We start from the raw sequence: 12,673 nt of genomic DNA on the forward strand, positions 1-12,673 counted from the left end.
CATATCCATTAGCAATCACTAATTGCTTTCCCTCACCCTCCAACCCCTAGAAATCACTAATATATTTTGACTCTACAAATTTGCCTACTCTGGACATTTCATATAAAATTATATAATATGTGGCTTTTGTGTTTGGCTTATTTCATTTAGTAAAATGTTTCCAAGGTTCATCCATATTATGGCATATAACAGTATTTCATTCCATTTGACAGCTGAATACCTTCATTCCATTTGTATAGATATTCCATATCTTATTTATCCATGTATGGACACAGGTTGTTTCACTTTTTGGCTGTGAATAATGCTCCTATGAACATTCTTGTACAAAGTTTTGTGGGTATATATCTTCACTTCTCTTGGGTATACACCTAGAAGTGGAATGGCTGGCTAGAACTCATATGGTAACTCTATGTTTAACTTTTTTTTCTTTCCCCCAAGACAGAGTCTCGCTCTGTCACCCAGGCTGGAGTGCAGTGGCGTGATCTCGGCTCACTGCAAGCTGCACCTCCCGGGTTCACGCCATTCTCCTGCCTCAGCCTCCCGAGTAGCTGGGACTACAGGTACATGCCACCACGCCCAGCTAATTTTTTTTTTTTTTTTGTATTTTTAGTAGAGATGGGGTTTCACTATATTTGCCAGGATGGTCTTGATCTCCTGACCTCATGATACACCTGCCTCAGCCTCCCAAAGTGCTGGGATTACAGGCATGAGGCACCGCGCCCGGCCTCTATGTTTAACTTCTTATCTGAGGAACTCCCAAAGTCTTCCAAAGTGGCTCACCATTTTACATTCCCACTGGCAGTGCATGAGGGTTCTAACAGCTCCACATTCTTCCCAACGCTGGTTATTATCTGTCTTTTCCAGTATAGCCATCCTAGTGCGTATGAAGTGGTATCTCATTATGGTTTTATTTGTATTTATATGCATTGCTGGTTAATGATGTTGAGCATATTTTCATGTGCTTATTGACCATTTGGGTATGTTCTTTGCAGAAATACTTACTCAAATCCTTTGCCCATTCTTTAATTGGATTATTTGCCCTTTGAGTTGCAGAGCTTTATATTCTCTAGATACAAATCCCTTAACAGGTATAATTTGCAAATATTTTGTCCCATTTTGTGAATGACTTTTCATGTTCTTACTGTGTCCTTTAAAGCAGGAAAGTTTTTAATTTTAATGAAATTCAATGTATCAATCTTTTCTTGGGTTCCCTGTAATTCATTTTATCAATCTTTTCTTGGGTTCCCTTAGAGTTCATACCTAAGAAACCATTGCCTAATTCATATCTAAGAAACTACTACCTAATTCAAGGTCACAAAGATTTAATTCTATGTTTTCTCCTAAGAGCTTTATAGTTTTAGGTCTTCCATGCAGGCCTGTGATCCATTTTGAGTTAATTGTTGCCTATGGCATAAGATAGGGCTCCAGCTTCATACTTTTACATGTGGATATTCAGTTGTCTTTGCACCATTTGTTCAAAAGACTATTCTTTCACGCATTGAATTGTCTGGGTACCTCTGTTAAAACTGGCTCACCATAAATGTAAGGCTTTGTTTCTGGACTCTCAATTCTATTTCACTGATCTACATGTCTATCCTTATGCCAGTACTACACCGTCTTCATTACAATCACTTTGTAGTAACGTTTGAAATTGGAAACTGAATCCTCCAACTTCGTTCTTTTTCAAGATTGTTTTGGCTGTTCTGGGTTACTTATATTTCCACATGAATTTTAGGATCAGCTTGACAATTTCTTCAAAGAAACCGGTTGGAATTTTAATAGAGATTGCGTTTAGTTTGTAGATCAATTTGGGGAGTACTGCCATCTTAACAATATTCAGCCTTCTGATCCATGAACATGGGATGCATTTCCATTTATTCAGGTCTTTAATGTCTTTCAATGGTGTTTTCAGTGTACTGTCTTCTAAGTACTTTCCTCTTTTTGATGCCGCTGTAGACAGATTGGTTTTCTTTGTTAGTATACAGAAATAGAGTTTTTGTACATTGATCTTATATACTACATCCTAGCTGAACTTACTAGTTATAACAGATTTTTGTGGATTCCTTAGCATTTTCTATATAACTTCAGCCCTTGGTATCCATAGGACATTGGTTCCAGGACTCCCTCTGCCCATCCCCTGCACTACCCACTAATACTAAAATCCACGGATGCTCAAGTCTGTATATAAAATGGCACTGTTTGCAAATAACCTTCATACATCATCTTATATAATTTAAATCACCTCTAGATTATTTCTAATACCTAATGCAACGTAAATGTTATGTATAAATAGTCGTTATACTATTTATTTGTACTTTGTTACAGTTATTTTTTATTGCTTTTTTCCCAAAATATTTTCAATCCATGATTGATTGACTCACAGAAGTGGAACCCATGGATACAAAGGCTGATTGTACAAGACATATTATCTAAAAATATAGTTTTACTATTTCTTTTCCTATATGGATGCCTTTAATTTCTCTTTCCAGCCTAAGTGCTCTGGCTCTATCCTCTGCTACAGTGTTGAACAGAAGTGGTGACAGGCTTCTTGCTCCTTATGTTAGAGGAAAGCTTTTTAGTCCTTCACCACTAAATATGTTAGCTGAGGGTGTTTTAAAGATGGCCGTTATCAAATTAGGATCAAGCTAGGAAATTTTCTATTTTTAGTTTTTTGAATAGTTTTATCATGAGAGTGTTAGATTTTGTCAAATGCTTTTTCTGCATCTATTGAGATGATTGTGTTGTTTTAATACTTTGCCCTATTATTATACTATACTGCATTGATTGATTTTTGTATATTAAATCAACTTTGCATTCCTGGGATAAATATGACTTGGTCATGGTGTACAATCCTTTTTATATGGTGCTATATTCAGTTTGCTAGTACTTTCGTCAAAGATTTTTGTATCTGCATTCATAAGGAATACTGGTCTGTAGGGTTTGTCTGCTTTGTTTTCGGTGGGTTTGTTTCATTTTTGAGACTAGGTCTCACTGTGTCACACAGGCTGAGTGCAGTGGCACGATCACAGCTCACCAAAGCCTCAACTACCCAGGCTCAAGTGGTCCTCCTGCCTCAGCCTCTCAGCCTCTTGAGGAGCTGGGACTATAGGCATGTACCACCACACACATCTAATTTTTAATTTTTTTATAGAGACAAGGTCTCACTATGTTGCCCAGACTGATCTCGAACTCCTGGACGCAAGCAACCCTCCCACTGTGGCCTCCCAAAGTGCTGGGATTACAGGCATGAGCCGCCACGCTTGGCCTGGTTTTGTTTTTTTCTTTTTTGAGACAGGATCTTGCTCTGTCACCGAGGCTGGAGTGTGGTGGCGCAAATACAGCTCACTGTAGCCTCAACGTCCTAGGCTCAAGCAATCCTCCCATCTCAGCCTCTCAAGTAGCTGGAACCACAGGCACATGCTATCACACTTAGCTAATTTTGTTTTGTTTGGTTTGGTAGAGACAGGGTCTCCCTATGTTGCCCAGACTGAATCCCTGGGCTCAGGCAATCCTCCTGCCTCGGCCTCCCAAAGTGGGGAGTATAGGCATAAGCCACTGTGCGCAGCTGGTCTGTAGGGTTTTTTTGTGATACATCACCTGGCTTTGGTAGCAGGGTAACAATGGACTAATGATTAGGAATGTGGATGCTTTGGAAAGTGATGTCTTCTCTTCTATTTCTTAAAGGAGTGTGAATGAATGTCAGTAATTCATCTTTAAACACTTGGTAGAATTCACCAGTGAAGTCATCTTGGCCTGTGCTTTTCTTTTTGGGAAACTTTTTGAATATCAATTCAATCTCTATTTTTTACAGGTCTGTTCAGATTTTCTATTTCTTCTTGAGTCGGTTTCAGTAGTTTGTGTCTTTCTTGAAATATATTCATTTCTTCTAAGTTAATGTCATACAATTATCTGTAGTATTTCCTCATAATCCTTTTTATTTCTGTAAATTGGTAGTGATGTGCCCTCTTTTTCACTCTTGAATGTAGTAATCTGAGTCATTGCCCTTTTTCTTGGTCACTCTAACTAAAGATTTGTCCATTTTGTTTGGCTTTTCAAAGAACCAACTTTTGGTTTCAATTATTTTTCTCGATTGTTCTCTTCTCTATTTTCTCTTATTTCTGCTCTACCTTTTTTACTTTCTTCCCTTTCGTTGCTTTGAGATTTGCTTACTCTTCTTTTTCTAGTTTGTTGGGGTGAAGATTAGGTTACTATTTTAAGATCTCTTTTTTTTTTAGATGGAGTCTCACTCTGTTGCCCAGGCTGAAGTGCAGTGGCGTACTCTTGACTCACTGCAACCTCTGCCTCCCGGGTTCAAGTGATTCTCCTGCCTCAGCCTCCCGAGTAGCTGGGATTATACAGGTGTGTGCCACTATGCCCAGCTAATTTTTGTATTTTTAGTAGAGACGGGGTTTCACCATGTTGGTCAGGCTGGTCTCGATCTCCTGACCTCGTGATCCACCCACCTCGGCCTCCCAAAGTGCTGCGATTACAGGCATGAGCCACCGCGCTCGACCTCTTTTTTTTTTAATATTAGTGTTTGCAGGTATAAATTTCTCTCCAAGCAGTGCGTTAGCAGCATCCCATAAGTTTGGCATGTTCTATTTTTGTTTTCATTCATCTGAAAGTATTTCTTCATTTTGCTTGTGACTTCTTTGATCCATTGTTTACTTAGACGTGTACTGCTAATTTCTACATATTTGTGAATTTTTCAGATCTCCTTGTTATTGATTTCAAATTTTATCCCCTTGTGGTCAGAAAATATTTTGTATGATTTCAGTACTTTAAAATTTATTGAGGCTTGTTTAATGGCCTAACATCATAGTCTATGCTGGAGGATACTTCATGTAAACTCGAGAAGAATGTGAATTCTGCTGCTGCTGTATGAGGTGTTCTATAGATAACTCAAGAAGAATGTGAATTCTGCTGCTGCTGTATGAAGTGTTCTATAGATAACTAGTAAGCCTTCTTGGTTTATAGTGCTGTTCACATCTTCTATTTCCTTATTAATCATCTGCCTAGTTGTTCCACCCATTATTGGAAGTATTTATATCTCAAGCTATGATTGCTGAATTGTCTATTTCTGCCTGCAATGCTGTCGGTTTTTGTTTCGTGTATTTTGGAGCTCAGCTAAGTGAATATATATTTATAGTCATTATGTCTTTCTTATGGATTGACCCCTTTATTTTTATACACACACATATACATATATATTTACATATATACATATATATTATATATACATATATTATATATATGCATATTTATATATATATATATATATTATATATATATACATTATATATATATATATATATTTTTTTTTTGGAGACAAAAAGTCTCACTGTCACCCAGGCTGGAGTGCAGTGGCACAATCTCAGCTCACTGCAATCTCCACCTCTCCCAGGCTCAAGTGATCCTCCCGCCTCAGCCTCCTGAGTAGCTGGGACCACAGACATGTGCCACCATGCCCAGGCAGCGTTTTTTTGTATTGTGGGTAGAGACAGGGTGTCAGCATGTTACCCAGGCTGGTTTCGAACTCCTGAGATCAAGCGACCTGCCCACCTCAGCCTCCCAAAGTGCTGGGATTACAGGAGTGAGCCACCATGTCCAGCCCTCTTATTATACCTGTCTGTAGTAATTTTTGTCTTAAAGGCTATTTTATTTGATATTAGCACAGCCACTCCACCTCTCTTTTGGGTACTATTTGCATGGTTTGTCTTTTACTTTCAACCTATTTATGTCCTTAAATCTAAAGTATGTCTCTTCCTAAATACCATATAGTTGAATCATCCCTGAAATTTTAATAAGGCCAAATAATAAAACGTTTTAAATAAATGAGGCCAAAATACATAGAAAGTCATACCCTCTTCTGAAATTGAAGAAAAAAGTACCGTAAAGACTAAATATGTAAAACATATAACAAGAGGAAGTTTGTTCTCCCACACATCACAAAAGGGGTGTGCGATTCATTTTAAATCAATGAAGAATGAATTTTTTTAAAGGTGTTACAACAAGTGGTTTTCATCAGGAAGAAAATAAAATTAGATTATCTTCTACAATCAAAACTAAGACCTAGCTGCATTACATGAAACTTAAAATCACTATAAAATGACAGAAAAATATAATGGGGTAGGGAAACTTTTCTAGGCAATAAACAAAAACCAGCTTTTAAATTTCTATATGATAAAAGATACCATAGACAACGCAAATTTAACTGACACAATTTTTAAATAATTTTTTTTTAAAGAGACAAGGTCTTGCTGTTTTTCAGGGTGGAGTACAGTGGCATGATCATAGCTCACTGTAACCTCAAACTCCAGGGCATCACAATCCTCCTGCCTCAGCCTCCTGAGTAGCTGGGACTACAGGCCTGAGCCACCACATTTGGCTAATTTTTTTTTTTTTGTAAAGACAGAGTCTCACTCTGTTGCTTAGGTTGATTTCAAACTCCTGGCCTCAAGTGATCCTCCCTCCTCAGCCTTCCAAACTGTTGAGATTATAGCATAAGCTACCGTACCCAGCCTAACAAATGAAATTAAAGCCTTTGGCTTAACATACAGAGTAAATAAGTGAATTCCCTTCCAGGTCCACCATGTGAAAGTTCACCATCAAGAAAGTCAATTACTAGCAAAAGAAGTAACTATGTTAAAAAAGTCAATTAATCTATCAAAATGTTCAGTTGCAGATTTTTTAAAACATTTTTGAGTCTGCTCGAGGTGGCTCACGCCTGTAATCCCAGCAGTTTGGGAGGCCAAGGCGGGTGGATCACAAGGTCAGGAGTTCAAGACCAGCCTGGCCAACATGGTGAAACCCCATCTCCACTAAAAATACAAAAAATTAGCTGGGTGTGGTGGCAGTACTGAAATTTTAAAGTACTCCCAGCTACTCGGGAGGCTGAGGCAGGAGAATCACCTGAACCAGGGAGGTGGAGGTTGCAGTGAGTGGAGATTGCACCACTGCACTCCAGCCTGGGCGACAGTGTGAGACTCTGTCTCCAAAAAAAAAAAAAAAGAAAGAAAAAAAAACCCACATTTTTAAAATGAGGATAAGTCCTACTTTACTAGCTTTTTTTTTTTTTTTCTAATTAAAATTAGAGACAAGGTCTCTATGTTGCCCAGGCTGGTCTCAAGCAATCCTTCTACCTCGGCCTCCCAAAGTGCTGGGATTACAAATGTAAGCCATTGCGCCCCACCTACAAGATTTTTGTTTGTTTGTTTGTTTGAGATGGAGTCTCATTCTGTCCCCCAGGCTGGAGTGCAGTGGCACGATCAGCTCACTGCAACCTCTGCCTCCCAGGTTCAAGCAATTCTCCTGCCTCAGCCTCCCAAGTAGCTGGGATTACAGGTGCCCACCACCACACCCACCTAATTTTTCTGTATTTTTAGTAGAGATGGTATTTCACCATGCTGGCCAGGCTAGTTTCGAACTCCTGACCTCAAGTGATCCGCCCACCTCAGCCTCCCAAAGTGCTAGGATTACAGGTGTGAGCCACCACACCCAGTCAAGATTCCTGTATTTTGGTTCATAATAAAATTACTTTATAATTCCATTCTACTGCTTCTGAGATTAAAAAAAAAAAAAATTCCCCTTAGCCCTTACCCACTGTATTAACAGGCAGTTGCTAAAAGTTTATTATAAAGATGGAAGGCAAAGGAAGAAGACAAGATTGGCACCAATCCAGACTTAATAGCAACAAATAACTGAGGTGATTTAGTAGTCACATTTTATTCCAATGTCTTTCGCCCATTAAAACCTTTCACGTGGCTGGGCATGGTGACTCATACCTGTAATCCCAGCTACTCAGGAGGCTGAGGCAGGGGAATCACCTGAGTCCAGGAGTTGGAGATCAGCCTGAATAACAAGTAAGACTCTGTCTCTCAAACAAAATTCACCCACAAACACCCTTTTTAAAAAAAAGTTATTCTGAGTTACTGAACAAGAATCATATCTAGCCGGGCATGGTGGCTTATGCCTGTAATCCCAGCACTTTGGGAGGCTGAGGCGGGCGGATCACCTGAGGTCAGGAGTTTGAGACCAGCCTGGCTAACATGGTGAAACTCCATTTCTACTAAAAATACAAAAAATTAGCCAGGCATGGAGGCGCGCGCCTATAATCCCAGTTACTCGGGAGGCTGAGGCAGGAGAATCGCTTGAACCCAGGAGCCGGAGGGTGCAGTGAGCCGAGATCGCGCCATTGCACTCCAGCTTGGGCAACAAGAGCAGAACTCTGTCTCAAAACAAAAAAGCAAAAAAAAAAAAAAAAAAAATCATATCTGAAATAGAATCTAGAAATGAAAAACCTTCAGGATGGTATATGATAGACATTGTTAAAGGACAAAAATAAATTATCAGATAAAAACTAAAGCATACTAAGGTTAAGGCCAATTTTTTTTTTTTTTTTTTAAAGAGAGAGAGAAAGTCTAGCTCTGTCGCCCAGACTGGAGTGCAGAGGTGTGAACATAACTCACTGCAGCCTTGACCTCCTGCCTCAACTATCCTCCTGCCTCAGCTTCCCATGTAGCTGGAATCACAGGTGCACGCCACCATGCCCAACTAATTTTTTTATTTTTGTAGAGACGGTGTCTCACTTTGTTGCCCAGGCTGGTCTCAAACTCCTGGCCTCAAGCGATCCTCTTGTCTCAGCCTCCCAAACTGCTGGGATTACAGGCATGAACCACTGCACCTGGCCACAATGTTTTTATATTTGAACACTGCTCAGGACAAAAAAATCTTTCATAATTCAGAAAGATGTTTATTTATTCAATTTATTTATTCTCCTTTTCATTTCAAATAGATATTCACTTCCTAAGTAAAACAGAATACATTTTGGGTTTTTTGTTTTTTGAGACAGTCTCGCTCTGTCGCCCAGGCTGGAGTGCAGTGGCACAACCTCAGCTCACTACAGCCTCTACCTCCCGGGTTCAAGCGGTTCTCATGCCTCAGTCTCCCAAGTAGCTGGGATTACAGGTGCACACTACCACACCCGGCTAATTTTTGTATTTTTAGTAGAGATGGGGTTTTTACCATGTTGGCCAGACTGGTGTCAAACTCCTGACCTTAAGTGATCGGCCGGCCTCCACCTCCCAAAGTGCTGGGATTACAGACGTGAGCCACAGTGTTCAGCCCAAGAGTATGTTTAAATAAAAGAAAAGCAGTATTTTTACGGAGGTTTTGTAAAAATTTTAAAGACCTACTCCATGCAACTACATACAATTAAGGGCCCAAATAAATTCAAACTTCAACATATTTTGGCCAAAATGCAAAATTTCCACTCAAAAAAGAGTATACTTAGGCACTTTACATTCCTGTAGATTTTTAGATGAACAAGGTTTTTAGATTTTAGATGAACAAGATTTTGACCTTTACGCTGATTTTAAACTGGTATTTAAAAAACCAAAAAGGGAACCCAAAATTATACAACGAAATGTGCCCTCCAATCCAAAACAAAAAAAAAAGTTCACTGGGATGTAAAAGTAACCATTGACTATTCAAATTACAAAAGACAATGTTGCAACTGCAACACCCTTCTCCCTATTTCAACCAGTCCCCTTGTATTCTCCTCATTGATTTAACAGGAAAATGAATGTTTAAAGCTTGAACAGTGGTGAAATTTTCATCAGCAAGATGTGCCTTTTGCATTAATTCTACAGCATCAAGACAGTTATGTGCACACACTAGACTTAAATGCTACAAGATTCATTTATGAATAAAGATAGGTATTAGTTTAAAGACAGCCCAATAGATGAGGACACAAGTGCAGCTGCCTTACTATCAAAAAACAAGCCCAGGCCTCACAAGTTTTTTATTTTGATACAAGTTTCACTATCACTCAACATACACAATACTCTCAAAAGTAAAGCTCTTCTTATACATACAACATGTGAAGACTTCTGAAATATTCTTTTCAAAGGCTATACAAATCCTCATAGTAATAGGATTATGGAAAAACCATAAAAAACTAAGAATATGAATAATGAAACTCCTATTTCTCGGCAGTCTTCCCTCTATTGCAAATCTAATTTGTCCCCAACATGTATATAAGATGTTGAAGTTATTGAAATTTTAGCATCTCTTCCCAATTTGCAGCTAACAATAATTGGAATATGGGAAACAACTCTTGAAAACCTCTAATATTTTAATTAACATAGAATTTATGTTACAATCAAGTTTAACAGAAGTTCACTATAATATTCCCTACAACTTAATCAGTATCTTGCACTCTCATTTTATATTCAATGATTCCTTTATTTCAAAAACAAAGACATCACATGGTTGGTGACCAACCCCAGTAGCTAGACGCATTTCCAAATCACTTCTCTCAACTTAAAAAAAATTAATGTGAAACAAAGGGAGCTCAAAGCTACATCCTCTAAGAGAAAAATGCTGTGATTATTTCACTTAAAAATAAATAGCTGAGTCATAGTAACAAAATTTCACAAAAAGCTGAACTTTCTCAGGTGCACTTTAAAAATTACTCCACTTGCCACGCTGTCCTGGAAACCAACCTGCACGCCTGTCCCAGGCAATCTATTTGTGTCTCTTGAGTCCTTCAATAATGCAGAACATAAAAGTTTCAAAAACGAATCGCAACAACAGCTATCAAAGGAAGTGGGTTTTTTAAATAATAGCCCTAGGCTCCAATAAAATTAATACCCAAAAATCCTCAAAGGGCAAAGACAAAAAGCATTCTTAAATTTTCTCTAAGTAGCAGTTCCTTAGTTTTACAATTCTTTTCTTTTTCACTGAAAGGAGAATGAGAAATCCAATTAACAGTGTGAAGGATGAGAACAGTTAGTTCCCAGGCAGAGGATGCAATTTACAATCCAGGCTTGGCCCAGACATCAGCGGGCACACACACGCCAGTGCTCAGAGGAAGCTTCAAGAAATGTCACTATCTAACGGAAAAGTTAAGGCCTTATATTTGTAAGGACTATGACCAGCCCTGTAAATAAATACACTGCAAAACGCAACCTAGAAAAACTCCATTGTCCAAAACAACTCAAGACTTTCCTACCACACTCAAAACAGAAAGAACCTGTGTCCTGGACGGCCTCAGGACGACCGCCTCTCACATTGAAAGAAGGGCAGCCCATGTGAATCCGAGTGCCCCCATGTCAGCTCTGTGACAGATCCACTGGGAGCATCCGACTGTGATCCGGGCCCTCCTGGGCAGAGGCTGCTGGAAGAGGAACACACAGGCAATCTTCACGGCCCTCCTACTTCCGTTCTCAAAACAGAAATGCACTTTTCTGCTAGTCCTCCGCCCTCAGCCCGGTACCTCTCGACAGCTGTGCCCCCTTCAACGAGCTTAAGTGGAAAGAAATGCAGGTAGTCACCAACTAGGGTCCGTGGAATGCGCCTGATCACAGCGCTTCCCCCCGCGATTCCCGCACGCATCCACCGCGGGCGCCCTCCGGAGAGTCGCTCTGGCCGGGGGCACCGCGAAGCAGAAGTCGGCGTCCCAGTTCGCCCCCTACTCCCTCCTCCCCGGGGAAGGGGGGCAGAAAAGCGCAAAGAGGAACTAAGTGAACTGCAAGAAGATGCCCCGAAAGCTCCCTCAAAGAGGGGGTGGGGAGGGGGTGGAAACCAAGAAGGGGCGGAAGGAAGGGGGAAGGAAGAGCAGCCAGAGGAGGAAGGGGACGAGAGCGAGCGCCCGCGAAGGGGACGAGACTTCGGGAGCGCGACTGCACCCCATTTCCCCCAGCGGGAGAGGGTGCGCCGGCCTTCGGGGCGCTCCGCCCCGGCAGAGGGCAAGGAAAGAAATGAGGCGACGTCCCGGTCCCCGCCACTTCGTCGCCCCTCGGGAGGGCTCGGTGGGGACTGCAGTGCCCTCGCAGGGTGGGAAGCGGCCGCATCGGCCGCTCGCCCCGTCGGAAGGCGCGGACGGCGGGGCCTCCTCCGGGTGCGCGGGCCCGGCTTTCACGCCCCCAGCGCCGGGAAGGCAGCTCCGCGGTGACGCCGGGCGGCCGTGCCGGTTACCTGAAGCGGGGCGAGTCCTTCAGACACTCCTCGAAATCCACCGTCATCTTCATCCTGCCTCCGCCTCGCAGGCGGCGCTGGCAGAGCCGAGGGGGCCGCGGGAGCTGCCGCGCTGGGGACGCAGACGGCTACGGCTGGCGCACGGCCGCGACTAGCGTTGCGCGGAGCTGCGAAGGGCGCCTCGCCCGCTGGTCATAGCAGCCGCGAAGACGGCGACGACTAGTCAGGCCCCAGTCCGGCCCCTCTTCCTCCCGCCCCAAGTAGAGCGCTGGCCGCAGGGAAACGGCCGGGGAGTGACAGCCACGGCCAGCCAGCCACGAACCCGGTGGCCAGGGGGCGGGGCATCCGGCAGCACCGCCTGCGGGCACCCGGGCAACGGATCTGAGCGACGGCATCCCGAGCCAATGAGCAGCGCGACCGTGGGCACCTCCTTGCCACCACCGCCCCCGAGGGCCAACCGGGATGCGCGGGCGTCGCTAGGCGGGACGCAGCGGTTGCTGGGAGGCCGGCAGCTGAGGCTCCTTGGGAAGGAAGTCACGTGGCTGCGGCCGCGCTTCCCTCCGAGCCCCCGCCTCTTCTCCTGCTCCCCGAGCCCCGCCCTGCTGAGCTGCCAGCCCGGAGGAGCAGCCTCCTGCAGGTCTGAGTTAGGAAATCTGCTTTTCAAAGCAGATTGGCAGAAATCTGAAGAGGTGAG

General features: G+C 42.5%; 1 protein-coding gene across 4 annotated transcripts in view; it reads right to left on the reverse strand.

The window, feature by feature from the left end:
• ACAP2 (ArfGAP with coiled-coil, ankyrin repeat and PH domains 2) overlaps positions 1-12,276 on the reverse strand; it is a 178,488-nt gene extending 166,212 nt beyond the window's left edge. For all 4 annotated transcript variants that reach the window (XM_032171944.2, XM_032171943.2, XM_032171939.2 and 1 more), the window contains exon 1: positions 11,980-12,276. In XM_032171944.2, the coding sequence (XP_032027835.1) occupies positions 11,980-12,032 (53 nt within the window). In that variant the 5' untranslated portion in view covers positions 12,033-12,276. The remainder of the gene's footprint in view (positions 1-11,979) is intronic.
• Between the last annotated feature and the right edge of the window lie 397 nt (positions 12,277-12,673).

This window comes from Hylobates moloch, unplaced genomic scaffold, assembly GCF_009828535.3.
Source record: "Hylobates moloch isolate HMO894 unplaced genomic scaffold, HMol_V3 SCAFFOLD_13, whole genome shotgun sequence".
Classification (NCBI taxonomy): Eukaryota; Metazoa; Chordata; class Mammalia; order Primates; family Hylobatidae; genus Hylobates; species Hylobates moloch.